Source organism: Vanessa atalanta, chromosome 6 (assembly GCF_905147765.1).
Source record: "Vanessa atalanta chromosome 6, ilVanAtal1.2, whole genome shotgun sequence".
Lineage (NCBI taxonomy): Eukaryota > Metazoa > Arthropoda > Insecta > Lepidoptera > Nymphalidae > Vanessa > Vanessa atalanta.
Window position 1 is genome coordinate 7035707 of NC_061876.1, and position 15046 is coordinate 7050752.

The 15046-nt window shown below is 28.0% G+C and overlaps 3 protein-coding genes across 3 annotated transcripts; 1 reads left to right on the forward strand and 2 right to left on the reverse strand.

Moving 5' to 3' along the window:
- Window positions 1–87: 87 nt before the first annotated feature.
- Window positions 88–9547, reverse strand: LOC125064891 (4-aminobutyrate aminotransferase, mitochondrial). Its single transcript, XM_047672197.1, has 9 exons — window positions 9150–9547; window positions 7196–7308; window positions 6017–6184; window positions 5655–5933; window positions 3336–3496; window positions 2072–2222; window positions 1655–1812; window positions 775–1043; window positions 88–512 (listed from the first exon to the last, which is right to left on the reverse strand). Exons 1-9 carry the CDS (start codon window positions 9205–9207, stop codon window positions 394–396), a joined length of 1476 nt encoding a protein of 491 aa, XP_047528153.1. The 5' UTR covers window positions 9208–9547; the 3' UTR covers window positions 88–393.
- Window positions 9548–10678: 1131 nt separating this feature from the next.
- LOC125064643 (lys-63-specific deubiquitinase BRCC36-like) lies at window positions 10679–13003 on the forward strand. The gene is made up of 6 exons (XM_047671799.1): window positions 10679–10941; window positions 11108–11318; window positions 11533–11630; window positions 11761–11871; window positions 12474–12620; window positions 12823–13003. The coding sequence occupies exons 1-6, from the start codon at window positions 10840–10842 to the stop codon at window positions 12949–12951; spliced, it is 798 nt and encodes a 265-aa protein (XP_047527755.1). The 5' UTR covers window positions 10679–10839; the 3' UTR covers window positions 12952–13003.
- Window positions 13004–13470: 467 nt separating this feature from the next.
- LOC125064725 lies at window positions 13471–14569 on the reverse strand. The gene is made up of 5 exons (XM_047671911.1): window positions 14391–14569; window positions 14166–14325; window positions 13983–14093; window positions 13726–13881; window positions 13471–13590 (listed from the first exon to the last, which is right to left on the reverse strand). Exons 1-5 carry the CDS (start codon window positions 14433–14435, stop codon window positions 13583–13585), a joined length of 480 nt encoding a protein of 159 aa, XP_047527867.1. The 5' UTR covers window positions 14436–14569; the 3' UTR covers window positions 13471–13582.
- Window positions 14570–15046: the final 477 nt, after the last annotated feature.

Genomic DNA, 15046 nt, shown 5'->3' on the forward strand with positions numbered 1-15046 from the left:
AAAAATATTATAATTTAATTAGGTATACAGAGAATAAAATTAAAAAACAATAAATTCGTCTATAATTTTATTAAATACCATAAAGATTAAAACTTTTTATAAGTAGTATAGTACTAGTCATCGTGAAATTCTATAATTGGAAGACTTTTTTTGAGGCACGTGATTTTATAATCACCTTATAATTATCATTTAATATAAAGCAAACATATACAGATATAAATAAAAGTGAAAAATATATATCTTAATAAAATATTTAACTTAATGAATATGGCACTTCAAAAAGTCTTATAAATACAAATAGTAGCGCGTAAATATAAAATAATACTGTAGATAATCACAAAAAATAAATGACATAACTATTAAAGATAAAGAAGACTTCTCTGAAGAAATGTTTTACATTTCTTTTAAAGTTTTTCGTAAAATATCTATATATATTTCAGCATGCTTCTTCTGGAAGATAAGTGCTGGTCTAAGACGTATGGTATTTTCTCCGCAGACACCACCTAGTACACCTACAAATAAATTTAAAAACAATTTAACGTAATGTGTAAAACAATTATGTATGGCTGGTGCAATGTATAATTAAGGTATAATGTATAATAGTAACATGAATAACTATTATTTTGTGATATTTAATTTGTTATGCAAATAGTATCAAAGTAATCAAAATAAAATCAAAGTAATAAACAAAATAAAATTTATTAATTATTAAATGTAATTATTCTTCTTTAATTCTTCTAAAATTGTTTACAAATATGTAGCTTGTTTACTCACCATTCTTCTTCAAATCAGAATTAATTTGATCCCTACATTTCGTAGTGGGGGAATTGAAGGATAAAAACGTGCCCCGTCCTCGCACACTGTTGATTAGATTCGGAAATTCATGCTCCAACTCATGCAAACCTTTTTTTAAAACTTTTCCACTTTCATTTACAAGAGAAATCAGTTTTTCATTTTTAATTACTTCCAAGACCTTTTCCAACAAAATCAACTTTCCGGGATCCCCCATCCAAGTATTGAATACTCTGTATGGTTGAGATGGTCTGAAATTAAATAACAAAAATACTTGAAATATATACATACTACTAATCAACGACAAGGATTTAAGCATAGACAAATTGACTACTTTTTACTATTATATTACATTCTTAACATTGTCCTGTTAAGCTGTTTTGTTTATTTATTTGAGTACATGTTGTTTATTATTCGAATAAATATTTTTGTAATATATCTTAAATGAAAAAAATATTCATTTTATATTAATAAAAAAGATTCCGAACAACAAAACGAAACAAAAGTATTATTAAATGCAAACTTATATTCTTGAGGAATACGCTCAAAATAATTTCAATATGCTTATATTTTACCATTTTCCTCAATAATATTATGTCAACTAATACTGTGTTACAAATAATAAATAAAACGACCATATCAATAAACTAAACATTGTTACAGTATAGTATTAACCTACATGATCTTGAACTATAAATTACTATGACGTAAGAGTTCTGTGATAATAATAATAATAATAATTATGTGATAGTTATAAATAATTAATAAAAATTATAATCTTTTAAACTAATTAAAATTTTCTTTTTATTAAATTAGCGTGGTGATAAGAAAATATCTAAATGCACAGCCTGAGATTACTGACTTGTTTTCAACATTGAAGTAAAATCCACCAGTCAACATTTTCTTGCTGAACGTTAGCACATCAGGGGGAGAGGGTAGGTCAAAATGTTCGTAGCACCACATCTTACCAGTTGGTCCACAACCGGTTTGAACTTCATCAATAATATATGCAACTCCATTCTGCAAAATTATATATGATATTTGAATAATACAAATAGCATTACATATTTTGTCCGGGAACGTGTTCACATCAAATAACCAAAAGAAATGTTCGCGTTCGGCGCAAAATAAATTCATGTTGTAATAATTTTTAGTAAATGAAGGCAAATGTAAATTGTGATTTTTAACTTTAATTTGCCTTTCATTGATATCAGTTTCTATTTCTAATTAACAAATAGCAAACAAGGCCGCAGACAAAAGGTACTATTTAGATACAAACCTCTTTGCATAGCTTTTGTAGTCTTTGGAAAAACTCAGGCGATGCCTCATGATCACCCCCTTCAGACTGAATCGGCTCCACTATTAGTCCAGCGACAGGATTCCCTTTCTTCTTATATTGTTCAATAGCATCAGCGACCTGTTCTAAGCATCTGTAAAATAACAACATTAAATAAAATAATTTTACAATTATGATTTTAAAATTATTGCAAAAATAAAAAGAATACTGGAGGCGGAATATTAATAAAAAAACACAAATTATAATGTTTAAATAAGTATTCATTATCATTATATATCAGAAATTTAGTTAATATGGATCTAATATTAACGACAATACCAACATATAATAAAATAGCGCTAAAAATATTATTTTAATGTTCGTCACAGTTAATGTTTATCAAACGCCTAACCTTTACTAATGCAAATAACTTAAACAAAAGGCTTGTTGTCATTCAATGCAATTCCATATCATATATTTGTATTATCATAAAAACAAATAATGTTGATGTTATTTACATGAGAATTAATATTTATTAATTACAATATGGAACAGACATATTCAACGGTATTATTTAAATATACAAGAACTGAGCGTTGAAAGATTTGAATAAAAATCTAAATTTTTCACTTTTTTAATAAAAAACTTTAACTATAACTGTAACCTTTGTACCAAATCCAGTCATTACTTTTAATGAATTGAATCATCAAACATCTGTGCAGAAGATATTATAGTAATGTATAAAGTATAAAAAAACAACTTATTTATTATATGAAAACTGTCAGAAATCCATTAAAATATATAAATTATTTTATAAATAGTTAAATTTAGAAAATAATGTATGACCGAGTTTTTCCAAAAAAGACTAAGTATTGCAAAAAATTTCAATAAACGTATGAAAAATTACGCAGGGCGTATTGTAGGCTTTAACACAATACCCGCAAATAGATAGGTTCCGAATGTTTAAATCTCGTTAACAAAAAATATATACGGGATAATAATTTTTTTCCTATCCGAGCCAAATTGAATCGGGCGGCTAGTACCTACTAAATAAAAATATTCTAAATATAATTTACCTTAAGCACATACCATATTGAAAAAAAGAATAAGCAGATTCAAATCGACTAGTGATTGCAAATATTAACAGTTTTTATAAACTATGCTTTTTATATTCTGCGGCTATAAAAATATGAAGGTCATACAATATACTATAAAGTACTAATTAATTATACCATAGACAAATTTAACAGTATCTAATTTGACTTACTTATCATCTTCTTTTTTATTTTCTCGCTGGTTCTGCTCAAGAGGATACTTGTATCTCGGAAAAGGGGCCTGAGGCCAATCGAAGGCTGGACAATCCAGTTTATGTATTGGCTTAGATCGCGTGGTCGTTAGGGCTGCAAACGTGCGACCATGAAATCCACCCTGTGAAATAAAATATGAGTTTTTGATTACTGATTTTAGTTCAATATTTCACAAGCAAGCCGCCACCTGTTTTGAATGAGGAGAATCTTCTGGACACTCCATAGTTCCCCTGTTGGCAGTTTTTGTAATTAAAATAAATATATTCTATTAAATTTTCAAAATTGATTTGATTACATTTGTATCTCTTATTATATATTTTAGATTTTTTTTTTAATTTAAGAAATGACTCATTTACGTAAGAGAAATTTTGTCTCTGGAATAAATTTTAATAAGTACATCGGAAAGTTGATCTTGTTAATTTTTCGTTCATTCTCATTATATATCTCATATACACTATTTTCAATACAGATATACATAAAGCGTAATAACACGAGTTCACCGACATATATTAGATGTCTTCAATGCACAATGCCCAATTTCTTACGCAGTCCGAGTCGATCGGTTTCAAAGTACCTAATACCTCAGACGAAACTACAATAATGTCTCATTGCAACATTGTAAAATTTAAAAAATATTTGAAAAAGTAGTCAATCCTGTGAGAAGAGTATTGGTTTTGTTATTAAAAATCCTGGTATTTTAAATAAAGTATTTTTCTATAGAAATGGTTCCGTGTCTATGTAGTAATTCTCAATGGCGGCTTTAAACAAACGCAATAAACGTGATGTATTTTGTTAACACGTATATACCTACTGTTAATAAAAAAAAAATCGTGTGTCCACAATTATACGCGCGATAAATAAATTGTGTTGACACTATTTATGATCACTGTCGAAATTAAAGCAAAAAAAAAATCTTCTAGTGCTTTAAAGTGTTCATAAAGTTCCATTATAGTGTTCAATTTTTGCAATACATTATGTTATTCATACGTGTCACATCAATGGTCTAAATTAACAAGCTGAAACGTGTAAAGCAGCGAAGCGCGGTTGCTACTATGTACTGAAACTTTTTCCGTTACATCTTCTGTTAAAAGATCAAATTAATAAAATACGGCTAAAGATAAGTGGATCGACGCAACACGTAAGAATAGTATGTATGTGCGCTCTCGAGACTAACACGACGTACCTACTAGTAGATACTAAAAGGTATAAAAATTAAGGGTAATCTTGGGTTTCATACAGATTCGACGCATCTTTGTTATTTATTTATGATTATATAAGTGGATTATACAAACACAATCAATAGTGTAAGCGGCTAAACATCATTTTATAGTAAACATATTGTGACGCGAACGTTAGTTTTCCAATGTTGAATGAAACATCTATTTTCTGAAAAACTTATACAGTTTCTATGTCTAAAGCAAGTATGTTATTGATATGTCATTTCGGATCTTGATATAAATACGGATATATGAAAAATATTTTAGCGGTTTCAGATACGGATACGAAACTATTACGGATTATCCGATTGTTTCGGAGAGTTTCGGTTACATATATTACTTACATTATATAAAAATTGTTAAAATAAGTTATAAGATATTAATCTAAAACTTGTAGCTTAAAATACAATGACTTACTATCTTTAAGTATAACACTAGGCAAAACAAAATGATAATACTTAATTTTTTTTGGTTACACTTACGGATAGATTTTTATTACGGATATTCGATAGTTTCGGTTAAGGTTACGGAGCTCCATAATATCAGGGATATCTGAAGTACTTATTACCGCGAAGTAACAAAATAAAATCAAAACACGAAAAACTAAAACGAGCTGAGAATTTGTCTATAAATTAATGTTGATGTAACCACCATTAAAATCAATTAATCAAAAAATATTCTCTTAAAAATAGTCTTTTTAAATAATGTAATTCAATAAAGAATTCGAAACATCATAAAGGTGACGAACTTTGTTCTATTAATACACCAGCTTCAACTCGAGAGTCGGGAATTACGAAAAATTTGAGCATGGACGTAAAGTTTATTTCAAGATGAACTAATTTTTCGCTTCGTTATTTATTTCTTTCTTTATAATAATATTAATTATTTCAATAACACTGAAATTTTATGTACATAGATTCTGTCTTGTTATAAATACTAAAGTCTTACTCGATACAACGCCTTGTTGAACAGAAAGTGTAGCATTGACTAAGAATACATGATATACAAAATATTGTAATTTATTTGAACCTTACACATAATAGAATAACAGTACATACATACCTGAAATGATAAAATTGATAAATTAGGAGATCCCGGTGGCTGGTTAGCCATACATGACGCCATTTCCTCTTGAGTAAAATCAATCTTTCCTCCTCGTTCCCTTTTACGGTACCACATAAATACAGTCTTGTAGGCATTTTCATTTGAACAGGAACCGCACATCATCGTCGAAACACCATTGAGGCCTTTAGGCGCTACTGCCATTAAGACATTGTTTAATTTCTTGGGCCAATCTAATGATGGGAAAACACCCAGAGCCGGCCGGTTGATAAGCGATCTCTGTTAAAAATAAAACTCATAAAATATTTTATAAAATCCAAATGTATATGTTTTTGAGATCAACACTTTGTAATATAACTGACCAGATTATGTTTATCGTCAAAACATTTTAACAATTCAGGGTGATTATAACCAATTGGTACGGACGAAATTTGCGTGAAGGCATCCAGGAAGACATTGCCGTCGGCGTCAACAAAATAGTTACCAGTGCTTTTATCATAATCAGCGAACAACTGAACCGAGTCAGCTTGCTAGAAAGAATAAAAATTATAATTATTTTTGGTTCAGTATGTAAACTGAAAGGTAACTTTATCTTATTTATGTAGAGATTAGTCATTTGATATACATTATTAGTTAGATTATTTCATAATCCGTTAGAAATTAGATTCGATTAGGAAATAATCAATAAGATGAGGAAAATAGGTAATCTAATTGATTAAAACGTCAAGAATGAAAATCATGAAATAGCAAAAAACAAAATAGGTATAGATCTATTCAATTACGAAGGCACGCCCCCCTACATTACATGAATTCATTTTTAATAAATTAAAATAAATTTCGTAAATAATAATTATTTTAAAGCTCCGGCATCCTGACGGTTGACTGGACAACCATAGTAAATCCGAAAAAAAACTGAGAATTCCTCGATAAATTGAAAATTTTTCATGAGAACTTCTTATGAAACGATAGTGAGTTCTAAGAGAGGATATTTCAATATTTATCTAGTTCGCCTAGGACTTTCTGAGGGCCTTAGGTGACGAATTCCTGTCATTTCGCAACTGTTGGTTGACAGAAATAAATCATTTCTTATGTTAGAAATATTCAAATTGGTATATAAGCTTATGATCATGAGGTAAACACAGATGGTAATTGAAAATTCATCATCAGAGGATGAAAATGGGGATGAAAAATTGTATCAAAATTCGCCTTTTTTAATGTTTGTAATATGAAATGTAACACTATTTAGGCTTGCGTTTATGAATAAAGTTCAGTCGTTAAAGCGCTTACGACAATTCATCCCTAAAAATTCGTTAAGGAGCTAAAATTGGGGAAGAATATTTGTGTTCAGAAGTTCGACATTTTAAGTTAGAAAAATGGAAATAAGTGAAATACTAATGTTGAAGTGTTTTCCGATGGGATATGCCGTCAGATACATACACTAGTAATGTAATAATATTGTGTACGCTAACGGTTCATGAAGTAGTAAATACTTTTACGGATACGTAGTAAATGAGATTTGATAACATTTTTATATACTTTACCTGCAGTGCTGAAAGTTCTTTTAGTAAGGCTTGCGTCCTGGGACCAGGTATCGACGTTTTAATTTCTGGTTTTTCCGGTTCTATCTGAGATACTTTTGAAATACCTCTGACATCTATAAAAACACCAATAAATAAATACAAAAATATGTTATTTTACTTTTGAAAACATTCTAATTGTTTGCTATGATAACTAAGGTCTCAACAATTTTTGGACGTTTTAAACTCAGTCTTTGATCTAGGCTAGGAGCGAACCGCAGATAGAGGCCCTGTTAACTTCGAAATAATCCGTTAAATTGAGCAATTTAATTAAAAAAATCCTATTTATAAACTTAATCACAGGTTCAACGAATGTAGTTCATTTCATTAAATAATTCACCTTGAGAAGGTGAAGTATTTAAAAAATTCGTTGCGCAGGCTGATATAGCTAAAGACAGCTGACCGCGAGCTTATATACGATATTTATTTTAGCTATATTTAGGTATTTTTGAAATATATACTTGTGTACAAATTGAAAATCATCGAATATTGAACTGCACCGATCCATTTAATATATTTTTTAAACAACAGATTTAATTTAATATATTCTTTAATTATATAACAGATAAAAACGTGTTAACACGTGCCTAGCTTTACAATTACAAATGATTATCAGTTCTAGTACTAGTGATAATAAGTACTTACGATTTTTACTGATAATCAGATACTATAAATTACACCAAAAATACGCACAAACACTTCACCATGCTAAAAGTGCAAAGACGCGGCTTTGCCTTGTGAACTACTGGAAGTTTTATAAATGCCCTATAAATATGCATCGGCATTCTTTTCGAGAGCTAATATTCTTATTTTTAGTTTATACACAAAAATAAAATAATCATTAAAATATAGTTTTATTTTCATGTATAGGTGGAGCTTATAAAAGCTATAAATACCCAAAACTAAATTTACAAGGACAAGTAATAAACATCAATATACAAAAATGTGACGTTTTAGTACACAGGTATAAAAGTATCCTACCAGGCTTTACCAGTCTGTTAGTTTTTTAATTATTTGTTAAAAAAAATTTAATGTATTTTTTTATAAATTATTTAAGCAATTAAATTTTCATATACCTTTTTATTACTAGGTATATTTTCATATACCTAGTAATAAAATGAAATTTATAAGAAAGGTAAATATTTAAAAATAATATTTTTTATTTGTATAACAGACATTTCCTAAGTTTGACAAAGTATTATAAAATAAATCTCCAATATTAGATTATTGGATGACTTAAACTAATTTGTTTGTTGTCATTTAAATTACCAATTACAAGTATTTAAATTTATTACTTTTTTACAATAAGAACTTTAATTTAAATGTCTTCTTTCTATGCGCATAATTGTATTTGTTTTTTTAACCTACATGAAAGTTATTTTAATTTGTGTTACAAAAATACATTAAAATACTTATATTTCTTTTTTTTTATAAAAAAGGGCAAAATTATATTATGATATTCATTCACATCCACCATGTGGCTTAGTCATCTTGACATGAGGTAGGTAGCCATACCATTAGTCCTCCATGTGAAAAATAAAGTCTTAATGTTCCTGATTTATATTTAATGAAATTTCACTGAAACTTGATTCTAGAACATAAAAATAGTAAAAAATATTTTTTTGTACTGGAATATCTTGAGGCATGATGACAGACTACCTAACGTTTTACTACTAAAAAGTACTTTTTTTATTATTTTTATATACCTATAATAGTATTATTTAAATGAAATTTAAAAATATTTAAAATGAGGAATATATTGATCGATCGAAATATACAATATACGGACATACAGAGAAATATGTTAAAGTATATCACACTACATATGAAGCACAAATTAAAATTAAGAGTAATTGTAAATTGTTACAACGCTTGAAATCGTGTATTAAAATAAATGTAAAAAGTAATGAAATCTTACGTTGCGTCGAAGGTATATTTAATCGATTAATTATATGTAATCCACGAATCCGTAACATTTTCAAAACCAGTCCCAAAATATATTCTTGCTCCTGTTGTATCCAGTTATGAGTTACAATGAAGGCGAACAAAAAATCTATACGTCTGAGTTTTTATCAATATCTTCTGCGCACACACGATTCACAACACACGAATATATTTAGTAGTGTACATAAAAATCATAATATGCTATGCAATTAATGGTTGAGAATATTAAATTTGAACTTTAAACGAAAATCGGTAAGATTTATTCATATATTATTTCTACATCAATTTAAAAACGGGCGGTATCTTGTAATCGTAAAGTTAGATTGATAATACCTATTCACCTCTATCAATAGCAAGTCAAATAGTACAGTATCACCCTATCATCAGCCAGCGACAAGCTGTCAACGATTGTCATTGTCACTAATTCAATATAGGGAGACACACACAATGCCAAGTATTTGTAACTTTTAATGAACGTAAATCGATATCATTTTTAAAATAATAAGTTTGAAATTTGTCTTTCTTACATACTCATAAATCACATTGAAATAAGATAAAATAATTCGTTAACGTTAACTACTATCTATGCCAAAATTTTAAAAAGATATATAAGTAGTGATGGTATATTCTTTGCGATATAGTTTTTATCCGACATGATTGGGTAATATCGAAAAATTTAATCTCGTCTATCTTTATGAATAAGTATAATTTTATAAAATGTATTCATAATGAACGACGAAATGTTTCGTAAAAATATATATTATGTATCGACACTATGCTAAACATCTCTAAAACACTGATTGAATAAACTGCGGATACAATAATGGAACGTTTACTATATGTAAGTCGGTCAGTGAAGGTTAAAAAATAACATGTATAATGTTAGTATGAAGTAAGCCAAATAAAAAAATAGGAGCGCTAGGCTCCTAAATACTAGGATCTTATTTTTACTAGCAGAATTTTTTAACCGAATATAAAGAATCATTTACTTTTAATCAATCAATTATAAAATAATGGCAAGAGTGCTAGCAGCATTTCCCCAATAAATCGTCATTATTGTAACTGTTTCACTACAATTCCTATAAAACAAGTATATTATTATGATTTATATTTACAATTATCTTTTATAATGATAATTGTATTAGTATAACCCGAGACAATAGAAAAGATTTTTCAATGGTTGCTTATGTTTTGTCCACCTTCACAGCTTTATAGTAATAGAAAAAAGAGTTTCTAAGCATATCCCACATTTTGAATATTTATAAAAAATACAAGTACATAATTTTTTTTGTTACACCTCATTATATTTTAAACAATAGAATATTTCTTTGACATTTGATTTGAATTTAATTAGTAGATAAAATGGAAATAAAACATTAAAAAAAAACTGTTATGTAATTTCCACATTTCGGTTCAATTATAATACAAAAGTTAACATATGTGATCATTTGTTCGCTCATCGATTCGTTAACATTATCCGAATTCGTATTTTAAAACTCTAGTGTGACTGTCATTACTGTCAGTTATGTCCTAAACTTAACTTATTCATAACTATTGTAAACACTATAGGAATAAGAGTTATTGAAAAAACCTATTCATAATTGTCGTACATTTAAACGTCAATTGATATAGTTGAGTAGTAGTTAAGTATATTCAATAACAAAATGTTAAAAAAAGTTTTATTATCTACGGATGTTGCATTAGTATGTGTACAACATGCCCTGTCAACAGAAAAAGAAGAAATAATGGGACTACTTATTGGCGAAGTAATTCTTTTATTTTTTATTTAAATTACTAAATTTTTAAGCTGTACTTAGCTCGGTACATTTGGTAGTTTTTTAAATTTAAATAAACAATTTTGAAAAAGTTTTACTTGTATCCCAAATACAAATTGATTTTTTTTCGTTTTTTTACATTTACATTAATTTACAGGTTCACAATAATAATACATTGGTTTCAATAGTATCGTCTGTTATATTAAGACGTTTGGATAAAAAACCTGATAGAGTAGAAATATCTGAGGAGCAGCTTGTGAGAGCTACATTAAGAGCAGAGGAATTAGCAGCAGAAGTGGGGCGACCACTAAGGGTTGTTGGATGGTACCATTCTCATCCACATATAACTGTTTGGCCATCTCATGTTGGTAAGTTGTTATATATTTCTCAAAATGTATGTCTCTTTAATTGTCAAATACATTGTAAATGATTCATATTAAATAAATTAATATAGTTTTTTATTATATAGTGTATGTTGTTGTTTGTTTTTTCATACTTAAATATTGCATAACATATGAATGAGCTAATAATTATATAACTAAACTTAATATGATAATAATCATATTTTTTACTCTATTTCAGATCTCTCTACACAATCTATGTATCAAAGAATGGATTCTAGTTTTGTAGGTATTATATTTGCTGCATTTCTCTCTGATCAAACAGCTAAAGCCCCCTCAGTAAGTATTTTAGAATAAGCATATGTATACATGTATATATATATTTTTTTTTTTTAAAGTACAATTTTGATAACAGTTTATATATTTATTTCTTTCCACAATATTAAGTAAAATAACCAATCATTTCTAGGTACAAATAACTTGTTTTCAATCAATTAATGAAGGCTCAACTCAAAGTAGAAGAGAAATTGAGTTAAAAATCACAAACAATAATGACTCGCTGACTTTGAATAATTTTGAGGTATGTAAAAATCACCATTATAAAGTTATTAGTAGTAATCTTAACAATAAAACTATTTACCCTGGCATTAGTGATGATAAAAATTTCCACTCATGAATGTTCATAATAAATATAATGAATTTTAGACTCATAAAAGTTTCTTAAATTCTAAACATATTTTTATTCTATGTTTAACAAATTAACTGTAAAGTCTAGCATCTTCTAAACAAAAAACGCACCAATTATGGCAACTAGTTAGCTACTAGTGTGCCTATATCATGTCTAAACTTGCCAGCTTTACAGCACCCAGTGTGGTCATATTACATGCCTGGCTGGGTATGTGCCACCCATTCTTCAACCAAACAGGAATACCTTTTTTGTAAGGGAGGTTCCCAAGGTCTGTTGGACAGTGGCAATGGTGACCACTTACAATTAGGAGGTTCATTTGCCTATCCACCACAGTATACTGCAAAAAAAAGAAAAGTATAGTGTATACTTTTAGGTATTTAAATTGATGCAGTAGAATTTTGTAGGAGGTAGACAATACTTTGATTAAAATAATATGTTCATAGAATATATCCTGATCTAACATTTTCATAAGGGTTTTTCCTTTTCATGTTCAGATTTTGACACAATTGCCAACAATTTTAAAAGAGGAAGAAGAGGAAGCATTTAAAAATGAAGCAGGAGAAACCGACAAAGATGACATTCTTAATATACAACATAATGCAGCAGTAAGGACTATTGCTATAGGTCACATAGTTGAGAAGGTAAGGATATCTTTTATAAATAATTTAGCCTTGGGTTTGTAATAAACGGATGTACCATGACACCTTTTTTTCAAAATTGCAAAAGAGAAAATACTAAGAAAATGCTTAAAATTAATAGTATTTTTTGACTAATATTAGCGTTTGTATGGCAAATAACTTGACATAAAATCACCATTTAATGTTCCTTTTTTTTGTATTTCAGGTATCACGGCCCATGTTAGAAGCTCTTGTTGCCAGAAATGCAATAAACAGTATCCGATTAAAAGCTTTAAAAAAACATCATAAAGAATTAATGTCTAGATTAGATGGCAATACATTTGGTAATGTTTAGTTTATAAAAATTAATAAGTTTAAGTTGCATTGTAAAATGGTGTAAATAAATAATTTTCTAATATAATAGGCATTTTAAATTTTTATTCTTAAACAACAATAATAATTTTTAACATATCCCCATTATATCTCTTATTGGTACTTTGGTGACATTAAAAAAATACTTAAAGCAGTTTTTTTTATTTTTCAGTATTATAAAATATAACATTGTTTGATTTTTATTGATCATACATTAATTAAATGACATATATTAAAAAACAATCAGCCTTACTAAAAATATTATCATAACATTGATCTTTCATTATTATTTGCTTTAAAAAATGACTGATTTTTTTTCAAAAAAAAAAAAAAGAGTGCTATAATTATCATCTTTTACTGTAAATCTATTATTTAGTGAAACTAAATTGTTGATGGTTTTTATTACTTTTAAGTACATGGTCTACTGTAAGTCAGTTTTGTCAATTATTTCAAATCCATCTGATGAATCAACACTTGAAACTCGTTTCCTTTTCTTATCATCGTGAGTACTGTATACCATATTAGCAACAGCTCCTCCAAAATTAGACAAAACATTAAAGGCAGCATTACTCCAGGTTCCAACTGGTTGTACATCTAAGGTAGATTGAACCTGATCAGACGGCTGTGCTGAAATTTATGTTAAATTTTCAATCCTAAATGTAACTGTATAGTTAGAATGTGCCTGTATGTTATAAAGAACATTTTTAATATCCATCATTCAGTAAATATTATATTTCTCTATTATACATTTTATTACCTTGTGGCATATACTCATCTTCACTAGAGTCAGATACCTCAACATCTTTTGATAGGGTTTTCATTTTTTCAATTGATAAATTAGTTACTAATGAACTACTATTGTCAGAACTGTCACTTGCTTCTTCAAAAGGTAAATCTTCAGGTTTCCAATAATCTGATACATATCACAAAATCATGTAAATAATTAATATTTTTTAAATACATTCGAGTCTATTAAGGTAATAAAGCAATCTTATCTTATGTTATCTTACGTACCTAGACTTTGTTTTTCATCCCTAATAGGTTTTTGATCTGGTTCAATAGACAGCAAATCTAAATTCACATCAGTTTCTTCTGGGATAAGACCTTCGAGTTCAAAATCAGATTCTAAAAATAGATAATATTGTATACTTGTTTGAAACTCACTTTTATTTGAAAATTAGATCTATATATACAAACCTGCATTTTGTTGAATTTTTTTTAAGATATTTACCAATGGAGGTATAAGTTTATTTAAGAAAAAAATTACTGTACATAACAGATATACTAATGTGTATCCACTGATATATTTTCCAATTATCATCATAATGGTCAATATTATCTGAAGCAGCAAAAAAGCCTAAAAACATAAAATGTATTAGTATTCAGCTTAGAGAAATGCAAGGTGATGTATCTTCAACTTACTTTAGTATGATTTCTATCACGTAAATATATAAAACCTGTCCACATATTTTCAATCGAAGTTTGAACTTTAAGGGCGACTGATTTTATATTTTTGTTTTCGTGATAAACTAGTCTTTTCAGGCATGCAGTGCGATGTTTATATTTTAACCAAGCCTCAAACGCATCGATACTTATAATTGAAATACAAAGTCCAGAAATAAACTGTAATATATTTAGCTGTCGACATACACACGATCTAAAAGATTTAAAAAAATATTTGTTATCTCGGATTTAAAATAACTTAATAAATTATGTGTATAATAAAAGGCAATACTTACGTAAACACCACGTTGAAAAATAAAAAGAATAACAAAGTTAACCATATTTTTTTCCAAAATAAAACATCTTCAAGGATATTTACAAATAAAACGAATATTAAAGATGACGTTTTATTTTTGTTTTCGATGCTCTTTGTGGGACTCCATTTAAAAAAAGTTTTAATGGAAGCAAACATTTTTATTATATTTCGTTTGATTATTAATACACTTGTATATATATTTTCATGAGCGCAATAATAATTTAATAACGACGATTTAATTTTGACAAGAGTCAGTCTGTGTACCTATTTATTCTGACATTCACATGGATGTCATTGTCATTTTGACGCAGAAAGACTT

Excerpts from the sequence above, each read along its gene's own strand:
- LOC125064643 (XM_047671799.1), top strand. The coding sequence starts at position 10,840 with ATGTTAAAAAAAGTTTTATTATCTACGGATGTTGCATTAGTATGTGTA. Across the intron at positions 11,319-11,532 it reads TGTTTGGCCATCTCATGTTG|ATCTCTCTACACAATCTATG; the intron begins GTAAGTTGTTAT and ends ACTCTATTTCAG. Across the intron at positions 12,621-12,822 it reads TAGGTCACATAGTTGAGAAG|GTATCACGGCCCATGTTAGA; the intron begins GTAAGGATATCT and ends TTTGTATTTCAG.
- LOC125064725 (XM_047671911.1), bottom strand. The coding sequence starts at position 14,435 with ATGTGGACAGGTTTTATATATTTACGTGATAGAAATCATACTAAA. Across the intron at positions 14,326-14,390 it reads GTGATAGAAATCATACTAAA|GCTTTTTTGCTGCTTCAGAT; the intron begins GTAAGTTGAAGA and ends TTATGTTTTTAG. Across the intron at positions 13,882-13,982 it reads GGATGAAAAACAAAGTCTAG|ATTATTGGAAACCTGAAGAT; the intron begins GTACGTAAGATA and ends GATATGTATCAG.
- LOC125064891 (XM_047672197.1), bottom strand. The coding sequence starts at position 9,207 with ATGTTACGGATTCGTGGATTACATATAATTAATCGATTAAATATACCT. Across the intron at positions 7,309-9,149 it reads AAATATACCTTCGACGCAAC|ATGTCAGAGGTATTTCAAAA; the intron begins GTAAGATTTCAT and ends GTGTTTTTATAG. Across the intron at positions 2,223-3,335 it reads AATAAAAAAGAAGATGATAA|ATGCTTAGAACAGGTCGCTG; the intron begins GTAAGTCAAATT and ends GTTATTTTACAG.